Below are 12,887 nucleotides of genomic sequence, written 5' to 3' on the forward strand. Positions count from 1 at the left end.
AACCATTGGGGGGGGTTGACGAGGGAATGGGGGGGGGTGGGGTAAACCACTGCGGGATGTGGGGGGGAAGGGGGGGGGTGACAGGGTGGGGATGAACCATTGTACGGGGGGGGGGTTTGAGATGAACTATCGGGAAGGGGGGGTGGGGGTGGGGCAGCCCCATCCGGACTGAACCATCAGTGAACTGGGGGGGGGGGGGGGGAGGGGGGTGACGTTGGAAAGACCCACCGGGGAGCGCGGGGGGGGGCCCCTCTCTGACCCCCCCCCCGCCCCTCCCCCCAGGTGCTGCTCCCCACCAAGACCTTCATCTACCGCCTCAAGTTCGGCACTGACCCCCCCGCCCCCTCCTTCTGACCCTCCCCCGCCCCGCCCCGCCCCTCCCCCCCACTCTTAAAGGGCTACACACGTGCCATCCCCCCCCCACCACCATCACCAGCAACCCCGGGACCCCCAAACCCCCCCTGGGCCAAAGGCTGGGCCGGACCCAGAGCTGGGGGGGAGGGGCAGCGGGGAGGGGGGGGGACACCTCCCCTCCCCCACATCACCGCGGGGGGGGCCCGCGGGGGGAGCCCCGCTTTTGTACGCCCCTCCCCCCCCTTGTTTTTTCTAACAATCCTCTTGGATACGCCCGAGACGACAATAAAGAGACCGAGGCGAGGCTGGGGCTGTCCGCGGGGTTTTGGGGGGGTTTGGGGGGTCCCGGGGGGGTCCCGGGGGGGTCAGAAGTCGTCGTCGTCGCAGATGTCCAGGAAGACGTCGAAGGCCTCGCGGTTGCAGTTCCCGTCGGGGCTGAACACGTACTTGTGGAACGTGCCGTCCACGCACACGGCTGCCGCGGGACCGGGGGGTCAGCGGGGGTCACGGGAGGGGTCGGGGGGGTCCCTTGGGGGGTCACGGGGGAGGTCGGGGGGTCCCTGGGGGGGTCAGGGGGGGGTCAGGGGGGTCCCTGGGGGGGTCAGGGGGGGTCCCTGGGGGGATTCTGGGGCTGGTTTGGAGTTCAGGCTGTGCCCCCCCCTCCCTCCCTCCCTCCCCCCCCAAAGGCACAGAGGCCATTAGGGTCCCCCAGGGTTATTTGGGGTTATTTTGTTTAAGCCCCGCCCCGGTTATTTTGGGGTTATTTGGGCTGTTTTAGCCCCCCCAGGGTCAGTTTTGGGGTTATTTAGCCCCCCCTCGGGCAGTTGGGGGTGTTTTGGGCAGTTCTCCCTCCCCCGGGTCGGTTTTGGGGCAGTTTTAACCTCCCCCGGATCAGTTTTTGGCGTGTATTTTGAGCAGTTTTCCCCCCCGGATCAGTTTTTGGGGTGTTTTGGAGCAGTTTTTCCCCCCCGGATCAGTTTTTGGGGTGTTTTGGGGCAGTTTTTCCCCCCCGGATCACTTTTGGGGTGTTTTGGGGCAGTTTTTCCCCCCGGATCAGTTTTTGGGGTGTATTTTGGGCAGTTTTTCCCCCCCGGATCACTTTTGGGGTGTTTTGGGGCAGTTTTCCCCCCTTGGATCAGTTTTTGGGGTGTTTTGGGGCAGTTTTTCCCCCCCGGATCAGTTTTTTGCGTGTTTTGGGGCAGTTTTTCCCCCCCCGATCAGTTTTTGGGGTGTTTTGGGGCTGTCTTCCCCCACCAGGATCAGTTTTGGGGTGTATTTTGGGCAGTTTTCCCCCCCGGATCAGTTTTTGGGGTGTATTTTGGGCAGTTTTTCCCCCTGGGGTCAGTTTTGGGGTGTTTTGGGGCTGTCTTCCCCACCAGGATCAGTTTTGGGGTGTATTTTGAGCAGTTTTTCCCCCCCCGGATCAGTTTTTGGGGTGTTTTGGGGCAGTTTCCCCCCCCCGGGGTCAGTTTTGGGGTGTTTTGGGGCAGTTTTTCCCCCCAGGATCAGTTTTTGGGGTGTTTCCAGGCACTCACCGATGACGGAGCTGGGGCTGCGGCCGGCCCTGCCGAAGGCGCACACGCCGGGGGCCTCGGCCGGCACCGTGAAACTGGCCAGGGACCACTGGGACTCCACGTAGGGGCCCAGCACAGGGCCCACCTTCCCCACTCGGGCCAGCCTGGGGGGCAGCAGCGGGGCCGGGGGGCGTCAGCGGGGGCGTGGGGTGTCCCCCCCAGGTCTGATGGTGTTTTGGGGTGTCCCCCCCATCCCTAGATGGGTTTTGGGGTGTCCCCCCGTGCCCCTAATAGGGTTCTGGGGTCTCCCCCCCAGGATCTGACGTGGTTTTGGGGTGTCCCTGACGTGGTTTTGGGGTGTCCCTCCTGCTCCTGACGTGGTTTTGGAGTGTCCCCCCTGTCCCTAAAGGGGGTTTGGGGGGTCCCTGACTGGGTTTTGGGGTGTCCCTGCTGCATCTCACAGGTTTTTGGGGTGTCCTCCCCAATCCCTGACAGGTTTTTGGGGCATTACCCCAGTTCCCGATGAGGTTTTGGGGTGTCCCCCCTGGGTCTGATGGGGTTTTGGGGTGTCCCCGACTCAGTTTTGGGGTGTCCTGGCAGGTTTTGGGGTGCCCCGGCGGGTTTTGGGGTGTCCCCGGCAGGTTTTGGGGTGCCCCGGCGGGTTTTGGGGTGTCCTGGCAGGTTTTGGGGTGCCCCGGTGGGTTTTGGGGTGTCCCCGGCAGGTTTTGGGGTGCCCCGGCGGGTTTTGGGGTGTCCTGGCAGGTTTTGGGGTGCCCCGGCGGGTTTTGGGGTGTCCCCGGAGGGTTTTCATCCCGCAGCACTCACGCCGAGCGCCGGTTGAGGCGCGTGTCGCGCAGGGCGAAGACGTGGCCGGTGCCTTTGTCGCTGACGGCGCACAGGAACGAGCAGTCGGGGCTGAACGCCAGGCTGGGGACCCCAAACCCCGTCAGGGACCCCCCAAACCCCGTCAGGGGATCCCGATCCCCGAAGGCCCAGCCCCCCCCTGCTGGAGCGGCTCAGCCCGGCAGACGGAGCCCTCAGGGCGGGGAGGGGGCAGCGCCCCGAAAACGGCCTGGGAGGGGTTCCCCAAATCCTCAGATCCGCCTCCAGCCCCAGCCCCACCAGTACAGGGGGCGGGGTTGGGGCCGGTCCCATTCCCAATGTTCCCAGTGTCCCCATTCCCCATTCCCAGTCCCACCAGTACAGCATGGTGGGGTCGGTGCCGCAGCGCAGCTCCAGCCCCATTCCCCATTCCCAGTACTCCCAGTGCTCCCAGTCCCATTCCCAGTGTCCCCACTCCCAGTGTTCCCAGTCCCCCCCAGTCCCACCAGTAGAGCGTGGCGGGGTCGGTGCCGGTCCCATTCCCCATTCCCAGTGTCCCCATTCCCATTCCCAGTGCTCCCAGTCCCACCAGTATAGCGTGGCGGGGTCGGTGCCGGTCCCATTCCCCATTCCCAGTGTTCCTAGTGCTCCCAGTGCCCCCAGTCCCACCAGTATAGCGTGGCGGGGTCGGTGCCGGTCCCATTCCCCATTCCCAGTGTCCCCAGTGCTCCCAGTCCCCCCAGTGGCACCAGTAGAGCGTGGCGGGGTCGGTGCCGGTCCCATTCCCCATTCCCAGTGTCCCCAGTGCTCCCAGTCCCCCCAGTGGCACCAGTATAGCGTGGCGGGGTCGGTGCCGGTCCCATTCCCCATTCCCAGTGTCCCCATTCCCAGTCCCCCCAGTGGCACCAGTAGAGCGTGGCGGGGTCAGTGCCGGTCCCATTCCCCATTCCCAGTGTTCCCAGTGCTCCCAGTCCCCCCAGTGGCACCAGTAGAGCGTGGCAGGGTCGGTGCCGGTCCCATTCCCCATTCCCAGTGTTCCCAGTGTTCCCAGTGTCCCCAGTGCCCCCAGTCCCACCAGTAGAGCGTGGCGGGGTCGGTGCCGGTCCCATTCCCCATTCCCAGTGTCCCCAGTGCTCCCAGTCCCCCCAGTGGCACCAGTAGAGCGTGGCGGGGTCGGTGCCGGTCCCATTCCCCATTCCCAGTGTCCCCATTCCCAGTCCCCCCAGTGGCACCAGTAGAGCGTGGCGGGGTCGGTGCCGCGGCGCAGCTCCAGCAGGCGCGCGCGGCTCTGGGTGCAGAAGAGGCGGATCAGGGTCCCGCGGCGCGAGGCCGACGCCACCAGCGTCCCCGGGGGGCTGAGGGCGGCACAGCCCACCTCGCTCTGGTGGGCGTTGATGGTCACCGGCGCCGAGGACGTGCCCGGCTTGGCCGAGCCCAGGTCCTGGGGGGGCAATGGGACACCGGGGAGCGCCGGGGAGCGCCAGTGTCACCCGGTGTCACCCGGTGTCACCGCAGGGCCACCCACTGCATCCCCAGTACACCCCAGTGCAGCCCAAGTCCTGAAAGGGGCAGTGGGACACCAGGGATGACCAGTGTCACCCCAGTGTCACCCAGTGTCACCCCAGTATCGCCCCCAGTGCAGCCCAGTATTATCCCAGGGCTGCCCAGTATCGCCCAGTCCCCCCAGTCCCCCAGTATCCTCAGTATGACCAGTATCCCCAGTATAACCAGTCCCCCAGTATTCCAGTATCCCAGTATAACCAGTATAACCAGTATCCCAGTATCCCCAGTATCCCCAGTCCCCCCAGTATCCCAGTATAACCAGTATCCCCAGTATAACTAGTATCCCCAGTATCCCCAGTATCCCAGTATCCCCAGTATAACCAGTATAACCAGTATCCCAGTCCCCCCAGTATCTCAGTATAACCAGTATAACCAGTATCCCAGTATCCCCAGTCCCCCCAATATCCCCAGTACAACCAGTATCCCCAGTATCCCAGTATTCCCAGTATCCCCAGTATCCTAGTATCCCCAGTATCCCCAGTATCCCCAGTATCCCAGTATCCCCAGTATCCCAGTATCCCCAGTACAACCAGTATCCCCAGTATCCTAGTATCCCAGTATCCCCAGTATAGCCAGTATCCCAGTATCCCAGTATCCCCAGTATCCCAGTATCCCCAGTATCCCCAGTATAGCCAGTATCCCAGTATCCCAGTATCCCCAGTATCCCAGTATCCCCAGTATCCCCAGTATAGCCAGTATCCCAGTATCCCAGTATCCCCAGTATCCCCAGTATAGCCAGTATCCCAGTATCCCAGTATCCCCAGTATAGCCAGTATCCCAGTATCCCAGTATCCCCAGTATCCCAGTATCCCCAGTATCCCCAGTATCCCAGTATAACCAATATCCCAGTATCCCCAGTCCCCCCAGTTCCCCCAGTATCCCAGTATCCCAGTATCCCCAGTATCCCAGTCCCCCCAGTATCCCCAGTATCCCAGTATCCCCAGTCCCCCCAGTATCCCCAGTATCCCAGTATCCCCAGTATCCCAGTATAACCAGTATAACCAGTTTCTCACCACCAGCTGCAGGCTCCCGCACTTGTGTCCCGGGAACACGAGCAGGGCGCGCTCCAGGCTGGGGCACAGGTCCACGATCCCTGGGGGGGACGGGAACTGGGGTGTCCCTGCGCCCCCAAACACCCGGGGACCCCAAAACACACCCCGGGGACCCCAAAAACACACCCCGGGACCCCAAAATACACCCCGGGGACCCCCAAAATACACCCCGGGACCCCAAATACACCCCGGGACCCCAAATACACCCCGGGGACCCCAAAACACACCCCGGGACCCCAAAATACACCCCGGGACCCCAAAATACACCCCGGGGACCCCAAAACACACCCCGGGACCCCAAAATACACCCGGGGACCCCAGAATACCCCGGGGACCCCAAAACACACCCCGGGGACCCCAAAACACACCCCGGGACCCCAAAACACCCCGGGACCCCAAAACACACCCCGGGGACCCCAAAATACACCCCGGGACCCCAAATACACCCCGGGGACCCCAAAACACACCCCGGGACCCCAAAACACACCCCGGGGACCCCAAAATACACCCCGGGACCCCAAATACACCCCGGGACCCCAAATACACCCCGGGGACCCCAAAACACACCCCGGGACCCCAAAACACACCCCGGGGACCCCAAAATACACCCCGGGACCCCAAATACACCCCGGGGACCCCAAATACACCCCGGGGACCCCAAAATACACCCCGGGACCCCAAAATACACCCCAGGACCCCCCAAATCCCCCCACACCATCGGGATCCCCCTGAGTCTCAGGCTCCCCCCGGTGGGTTTTGGGGTTCCCCCTTTGGAGTTTTGGGGTCCCCCCTTAGGGGTTTTTGGGGTCCCCCCCTTTGGTGTTCTTGGGGTCCCCCTTTGGGGTTTTGCGGTCCCCCCTTTAGGGTTTTTTTGGGGTCCCCCCTTTAGGGTTTTTGGGGTCCCCCCTTTGGGGTTTTGGAGTCCCACCTTTGGGGTTTTTTGGGGTCCCCCTTTGGGGTTTTTGGGGTCCCCCTTTAGGGTTTTGGGGTCCCCCCTTTAGGGTTTTTGGGGTCCCCCTTTAGGGTTTTGGGGTCCCCCTTTGGGGTTTTGGAGTCCCACCTTTGGGGTTTTTTGGGGTCCCCCCTTTGGAGTTTTTTGGGGTCCCCCTTTGGGGTTTTGGGGTCCCCCCTTTGGGGTTTTGGAGTCCCACCTTTGGGGTTTTTTGGGGTCCCCCCTTTGGGGTTTTTGGGATCCCCCCTTTAGGGTTTTGGGGTCCCCCCTTTGGGGTTTTGGAGTCCCACCTTTGGGGTTTTTTGGGGTCCCCCCTTTCGGGTTTTTTGGGATCCCCCTTTGGGGTTTTTGGGATCCCCCTTTGAGGTTTTGGGGTCCCCCCTTTGGAGTTTTTTGGGGTCCCCCTTTGGGGTTTTTTGGGGTCCCCCCTTTGGGGTTTTTTGGGGTCCCCCTTTGGGGTTTTTGGGATCCCCCTTTGGGGTTTTTGGGGTCCCCCTTTAGGGTTTTGGGGTCCCACCTTTGGGGTTGTCGCGGGTGTCGAACTCGAAGAGTTTGGTGGGGCGCTGGGGGAAGGAGAACACGAACAGGCGGCTCTGCAGGGCCACCACCAGCCTGGGGACACCAGTTCATCCCAGTTACACCTCCCAGTGCTCCCAGTGACCCCCAGTGCCCCCCCAGTGAACCCCCAGTGCTCCCAGTGACCCCAGTGACCCCCCAGAGCTCCCAGTGACCTTCCCCAGTCCTCCCAGTTACCCCAGTTACCCTCCCAGTCCCCCCAGTCCCCGCTGTGCCTCATGCACGTGGCCAGCGTGGGTTTGGGTCCCTCCCAGTGCCCCCCAGTTTGTCCCAGTTCCTCCCAGTGCCCCCCAGCTCCCCAGTGCTCCCAGTTTGTCCCAGTGCCCCCAGTCCCTGTCCCAGTCCCTCCCAGTCCCTCCCAGTCCCTCCCAGTGCCCCCCAGTCCCTCCCAGTGTTCCCAGTTTGTCCCAGTCCCTGTCCCAGTCCCCCCAGTTTGTCCCAGCTTGTCCCAGTTTGTCCCAGTCCCAGTCCCAGTTTGTCCCAGTTGGTCCCAGTTTGTCCCAGTGCCAGTCCCAGTTTGTCCCAGTTTGTCCCAGCTTGTCCCAGTTTGTCCCAGTGTTCCCAGTCCCTATCCCAGTGTTCCCAGTGTTCCCAGTGTTCCCAGTCCCTGTCCCAGTGTTCCCAGTGTTCCCAGTCCCCGTCCCAGTGTTCCCAGTGTTCCCAGTGGGTGCAGCGGGTCCCAGGGGCGGGTACCTGTCGTGGCGCATGCGCACGGCCAGCACGGGCCGCGGGAAGCTGAACTCCAGCACCAGTTTGTCCTTGCCCTCGCGGGCGTCGTCCCAGATCAGCACTGGGACGGCACGGGCGGTCAGGGGCGCCCCGAAACGGGACACCCCGAAAATGGGGACACCCCGAAACTGGGGACACCCCGAAACCGGGACACCCCGAAACGGGACACCCCGAAAATGGGGCACCCTGAAACCGGGACACCGAAACCGGGACACCCCGAAACTGGGACACCCCGAAACCGGGACACCCCAAAAACGGGGCACCCCGAAACCGGGACACCCCGAAACGGGACACCCCGAAACGGGACACCCCGAAACTGGGGCACCCTGAAACCGGGACACCCCGAAACTGGGACACCCCGAAACGGGACACCCCGAAACGGGACACCCCGAAACTGGGACACCCCGAAACCGGGACACCCCGAAAACGGGACACCCCGAAACGGGACACCCCGAAACTGGGACACCCCGAAACTGGGACACCCCGAAACGGGACACCCCGAAACCGGGACACCCCAAAAACGGGGCACCCCAAAAACGGGACACCCCGAAACTGGGACACCCCGAAACGGGACACCCCGAAACGGGACACCCCGAAACGGGACACCGAAACCGGGACACCCCGAAACCGGGACACCCCGAAACTGGGACACCCCGAAACGGGACACCCCGAAACTGGGACACCCCGAAACCGGGACACCCCGAAACCGGGACACCCCGAAAACGGGACACCGAAACCGGGACACCCCGAAACCGGGACACCCCGAAACCGGGACACCCCGAAAACGGGACACCCCAAAAACGGGACACCCCGAAACGGGACACCCCGAGAACGGGACACCGAAACTGGGACACCCCGAAACTGGGACACCCCGAAACCGGGACACCCCGAAACCGGGACACCCCGAAACTGGGACACCCCAAAAACGGGACACCCCGAAACGGGACACCCCGAAACTGGGACACCCCGAAACGGGACACCCCGAAACGGGACACCGAAACCGGGACACCCCGAAACCGGGACACCCCGAAACCGGGACACCAAAACCGGGACACCCCGAAACCGGGACACCCCGAAACCGGGACACCCCGAAACTGGGACACCCCGAAAATGGGACACCCCGAAACCGGGACACCCCGAAACCGGGACACCCCGAAAACGGGACACCCGAAAAAACGGGACACCCCGAAACGGGACACCCCGAGAACGGGACACCGAAACTGGGACACCCCGAAACTGGGACACCCCGAAACCGGGACACCCCGAAACTGGGACACCCCGAAAACGGGGCACCGAAACCGGGACACCCCGAAACTGGGACACCCCGAAACCGGGACACCCCGAAACTGGGGCACTGAAACCGGGACACCCCGAAACCGGGACACCCCGAAAACGGGACACCCCAAAAGCGGGGCACCCCGAAACTGGGGACACCGAAACCGGGACACCCCAAAAACGGGACACCCCAAAAACGGGGCACCCCGAAACCGGGACACCCCAAAAAACGGGGCACCCCGAAACTGGGGCACCCCGAAACCGGGACACCGAAACTGGGACACCCCGAAAACGGGACATCCCAAAAACGGGACACCGAAACCGGGACACCTCAAAAAAGGGACACCCCGAAACTGGGACCCCCGGGGGTCGGGGGGGATCCCCAAAATCCCCTCCAGGAGGTGGTGGGGGAGGACCTCGATTTGGGGCAGCCCCCACGGGGTTTGGGGGGTCTGTTGGGATTTTGGGGGGGATTTGGGGGATCCCTCAGGGTGTTTTGGGGTCCCTCGGGGTATTTCGGGGTCCCGGGGGCTGTTTCGGGGTCCCTGGGGGTGTTCTGGGGTCCCTGGGGGTATTTTGGGGTCCCGGGGGGTATTTCGGGGTCCCTGGGGGTGTTTTGGGGTCTGTCAGGGTGTTTTGAGGTCCCTGGGGGTGTTTTGGGGTCCCGGGGGGTGTTTCGGGGTCCCTGGGGGTGTTTTGGGGTCCCTCAGGGATTTGGGGCGCACCTGAGCCCTCGGGGAATTTGGGGTTGCTGCCGCCGCCCACCAGGGCCAGCAGGTTGGAGCGGTTCAGCATCTCCACGAGGCCCACGCTGCCCACCTGCTCCGCGTCTGGGGGACCCCGAAATCAGAGACCCCCAAAACCCACAGGGCCCCCAAAACCCCCCAGAGCCCCCCAGAGCCCTCCAAACCCCACAGACACCCCAAAACCCCACAGAGCCCCTCGGGGACACCCCAAAATCAGGGGGCACCCCAAAACCCCAGAGCACCCCCCCCAGAAGTCCAGAGATCCCCCAAACCCCAGGGACCCCCCCAAAACCCCGGAGACCCCCCAAAACCGAGAGAGACCTCCCGGGCCCTCCCAGCCCATCTCCATGTTTGGGGGGACACCCCAAATTTAGGGACCCCCCCCCAGATTAGAGCAACAGCCTCGAATAGAAGAGACCCCCCCCCCAAAAAGGTGAAGGGGACCCCCAAAACCTGGGGGCCCTGGGGGACCCCAAAACGGCCCCCACCCCAAAAACTGCCCCACCCCCCCAAAAACCGCCCCCAAAAACTGCCCCCACCCCAAAAACTGCCCCCCCACCCCAAAAACAGCCCCCCAAAACTGCCCCCACCCCAAAAACTGCCCCCACCCCAAAAACTGCCCCCACCCCAAAAACTGCCCCCCCACCCCAAAAACAGCCCCCCAAAACTGCCCCCATCCCAAAAACTGCCCCCCCCACCCCAAAAACTGCCCCCCAAAACTGCCCCCACCCCAAAAACTGCCCCCACCCCAAAAACTGCCCCCCCCACCCCAAAAACAGCCCCCCAAAACTGCCCCCACCCCAAAAACTGCCCCCCCCCCCCCCCGGGCCAGAGACCCCCGAACCCCCCCCAGGCTTAGGGACCCCCCAAAAATCCCACACCGCCCTCCCGGGCTGGGGGGAGGGACCCCAAAACACCCCAAACTCCCTCCCCCACCTCCTTCTGTGCCCCTAAAGACCCCAAAACACCCCCCGGGACTCCCCAACCCCCCCCCCGGGACCCCCCAAACCCCCCTGGGACCCCCCAAACCTCCCCGGGACCCCCCAAACCCCCCTGGGACCCCCCAAACCTCCCCGGGACCCCCCAAACCCCCCCTGGGACCCCCCAACCCTCCCCCTGTGCCCCCCCCCCAGAGCCGGGGGGTCCCCCCAGAACCCCCCGGGACAGAGGGACCCCCCAAAGACCCCCAAAACTCCCTGTGACCCCCCCAAACCCCCCCCCCCCGTGACCCCTCCCCAGGCCCGGGGGTCCCCCTGCAGCCCCCCCAACCCCCTCACCCAGGTGTCCCTTCTCCATGAGCGGCTCCACGTTGAAGATGCGGACCCCCGAGTCCATGGCCACGCAGAAACAGCCTGGGGGGCACCGGGGGTCACACGGGGGGGCACCTGGGGGTCCCTGGGGGGGGCGCAGGGGTCCTTGGGGGGTTTGGGGGTCACCCAGGGCAGGTTTAGGGGGGGCCCGGGGGGAGTTGGGGAATCCCTGGGGGGGTTTGAGGGGTCCCTGGGGGGCTTTGGGGGGGTCTCTGAGGGGATTTGAGGGTCCCTGGGGGGCTTTAGGGGGTCCCTGGGGGGGTTTGAGGGGTTCTTGGGGGGGTTCTGGGGGTCCCTGGTGGGGTTTTGGGGGTCCCTGGGAAGATTTGAGGGTCCCTGGGGGGCTTTAGGGGGTCCCTGGTGGGGTTTGAGGGGTTCTTGGGGGGGTTCTGGGGGTCCCTGGGGGGTTTTGGGGGTCCCTGGGAAGATTTGAGGGTCCCTGGGGGGCTTTGGGGGGGTCTCTGGGGGGGTTTGAGGGTCCTTGAGGAGCTTTAGGGGGTTCCTGGTGGGGTTTGAGGGGTCCTTGGGGGGGGTTCTGGGGGTCCCTGGTGGGTCTGGGGGGGCTCTTCAGGCCCCTGGGTGGATTTGGGGGGGTCCCCGGGGGGCACTGGGGACTCCCGGGGGGGTCTGGGAGGTCCCTGGAGGGTTCGGGGGCAACCCCGGGGGGTTCAGGGGTCCCTGGGGGGAGTTTGGGGTCACCCAGGGGGGATTTGAGGGATCCTTGGGGGGGTTCAGGGGTCCCTGAGAGGATTCAGGGGGTCCCTGGGGGGGTTTAGGGGGTCTCTGGGCGGCGTTGGGGGTCACCCAGGGGGATTTGAGGGGTGTTTTGGGGGTCCCGGGGCAGTTTTGGGGGTCCCTGGGGGGCTTTGGGGAGTCCCGGGGGACATCGGGGAGTCCTAGTGGTGTTTTGGGGTCCCGCGTGGGAGGTTTTGGGGTCCCCGGGGGAAGTTGGGGGGGCTGAAGGAGGTTTGGGGGGCCCGGGGGGGTGTTTTGGGGTCCCGGGGGGAGTTTTGGGGTCCCGGGGGCAGTTTTGGGGTCTCGGGTGGGTGTTTTAGGGTCCCTCAGGGTGTTTCGGGGTCCCTCAGGGTGTTTTAGGGTCCCTCAGGGTGTTTTAGGGTCCCTCAGGGTGTTTCGGGGTCCCCTCAGGGTGTTTTAGGGTCCCTCAGGGTGTTTCGGGGTCCCGGGGGGAGTTTTGGGGTCCCAGGGGCTGTTTTGGGGTCTCGGGTGGGTGTTTCGGGGTCCCTCAGGGTGTTTTAGGGTCCCTCAGGGTGTTTCGGGGTCCCTCAGGGAGTTTCGGGGTCCCTCAGGGTGTTTCGGGGTCCCTCAGGGTGTTTTAGGGTCCCTCAGGGTGTTTCGGGGTCCCTCAGGGTGTTTTAGGGTCCCTCAGGGTGTTTCGGGGTCCCCTCAGGGTGTTTTAGGGTCCCTCAGGGAGTTTCGGGGTCCCCGCACTCACTCTGGTCCTGGTTGAAGCGCAGGCTGTTCACCCCCCGGGCCTGCGCCATGGCGGGGCGCGCCGGCGGCAGCGGCGCCGCTGCGGGGGCAGATCGGGGGGAACGAGGGATCCCCAAAACCCGCCGGGACCCCCCAAAAAACCCCCAAACCCCCCAAAATCCCCCCGAAACCTCCCGGGCGCCACCGCCGGGCGCTCAAACCACCGAGACGCCCCACAGCGCCCGGCCAGAGCGCACTTCCGGTCACGTGAGCCGCGCCCACACCCCTTTCCGGCTCGGCCCAAACAGCCGCGCGCGATGATTGGCGGAGGCGGGAGGGGCGGGGTCGTCCCTGGCAACGCGCCATGTTGGGGAATGGCGGCGGCGTGTGGCGTTGCCCATAGCAACCACCGGCGCCGCCATCTTGGAAACGGGCAGAGCGCGGCCTGGCTCGGAACCGGCCCCGGGAGCACCGGGAGCACCGGGGGGCGCGGAGAGGGGACGGAGGGATCCCACCGGCCGACAGCGCCCACCGCGCGGGCAAACAACCGAGGCGGCCGCTGC

General features: G+C 64.8%; 1 protein-coding gene across 5 annotated transcripts; it reads right to left on the reverse strand.

Annotated features, from left to right (window-relative positions):
- Positions 1–660: 660 nt before the first annotated feature.
- On the reverse strand, positions 661–12,705 carry WDR45 (WD repeat domain 45). 5 transcript variants are annotated; one of them, XM_066208870.1, is made up of 10 exons: positions 12,347–12,705; positions 10,861–10,935; positions 9,563–9,667; positions 7,527–7,623; positions 6,775–6,820; positions 5,267–5,346; positions 3,923–4,131; positions 2,694–2,795; positions 1,890–2,032; positions 661–829 (listed from the first exon to the last, which is right to left on the reverse strand). In XM_066208870.1, exons 1-10 carry the CDS (start codon positions 12,688–12,690, stop codon positions 720–722), a joined length of 1,311 nt encoding a protein of 436 aa, XP_066064967.1. In that variant the 5' UTR covers positions 12,691–12,705; the 3' UTR covers positions 661–719. The 5 variants fall into 5 exon arrangements, with proteins under 5 accessions (XP_066064967.1, XP_066064964.1, XP_066064969.1 ...); XM_066208867.1 differs by having other exon boundaries at positions 3,197–4,131; XM_066208872.1 differs by having other exon boundaries at positions 6,775–6,869; positions 12,347–12,493.
- Positions 12,706–12,887: the final 182 nt, after the last annotated feature.

Source organism: Chamaea fasciata, unplaced genomic scaffold (assembly GCF_029207755.1).
Source record: "Chamaea fasciata isolate MVZ Bird 193981 ecotype frontalis unplaced genomic scaffold, bChaFas1.0.hap1 SCAF_504, whole genome shotgun sequence".
In the NCBI taxonomy this organism is placed as follows: Eukaryota; Metazoa; Chordata; class Aves; order Passeriformes; family Sylviidae; genus Chamaea; species Chamaea fasciata.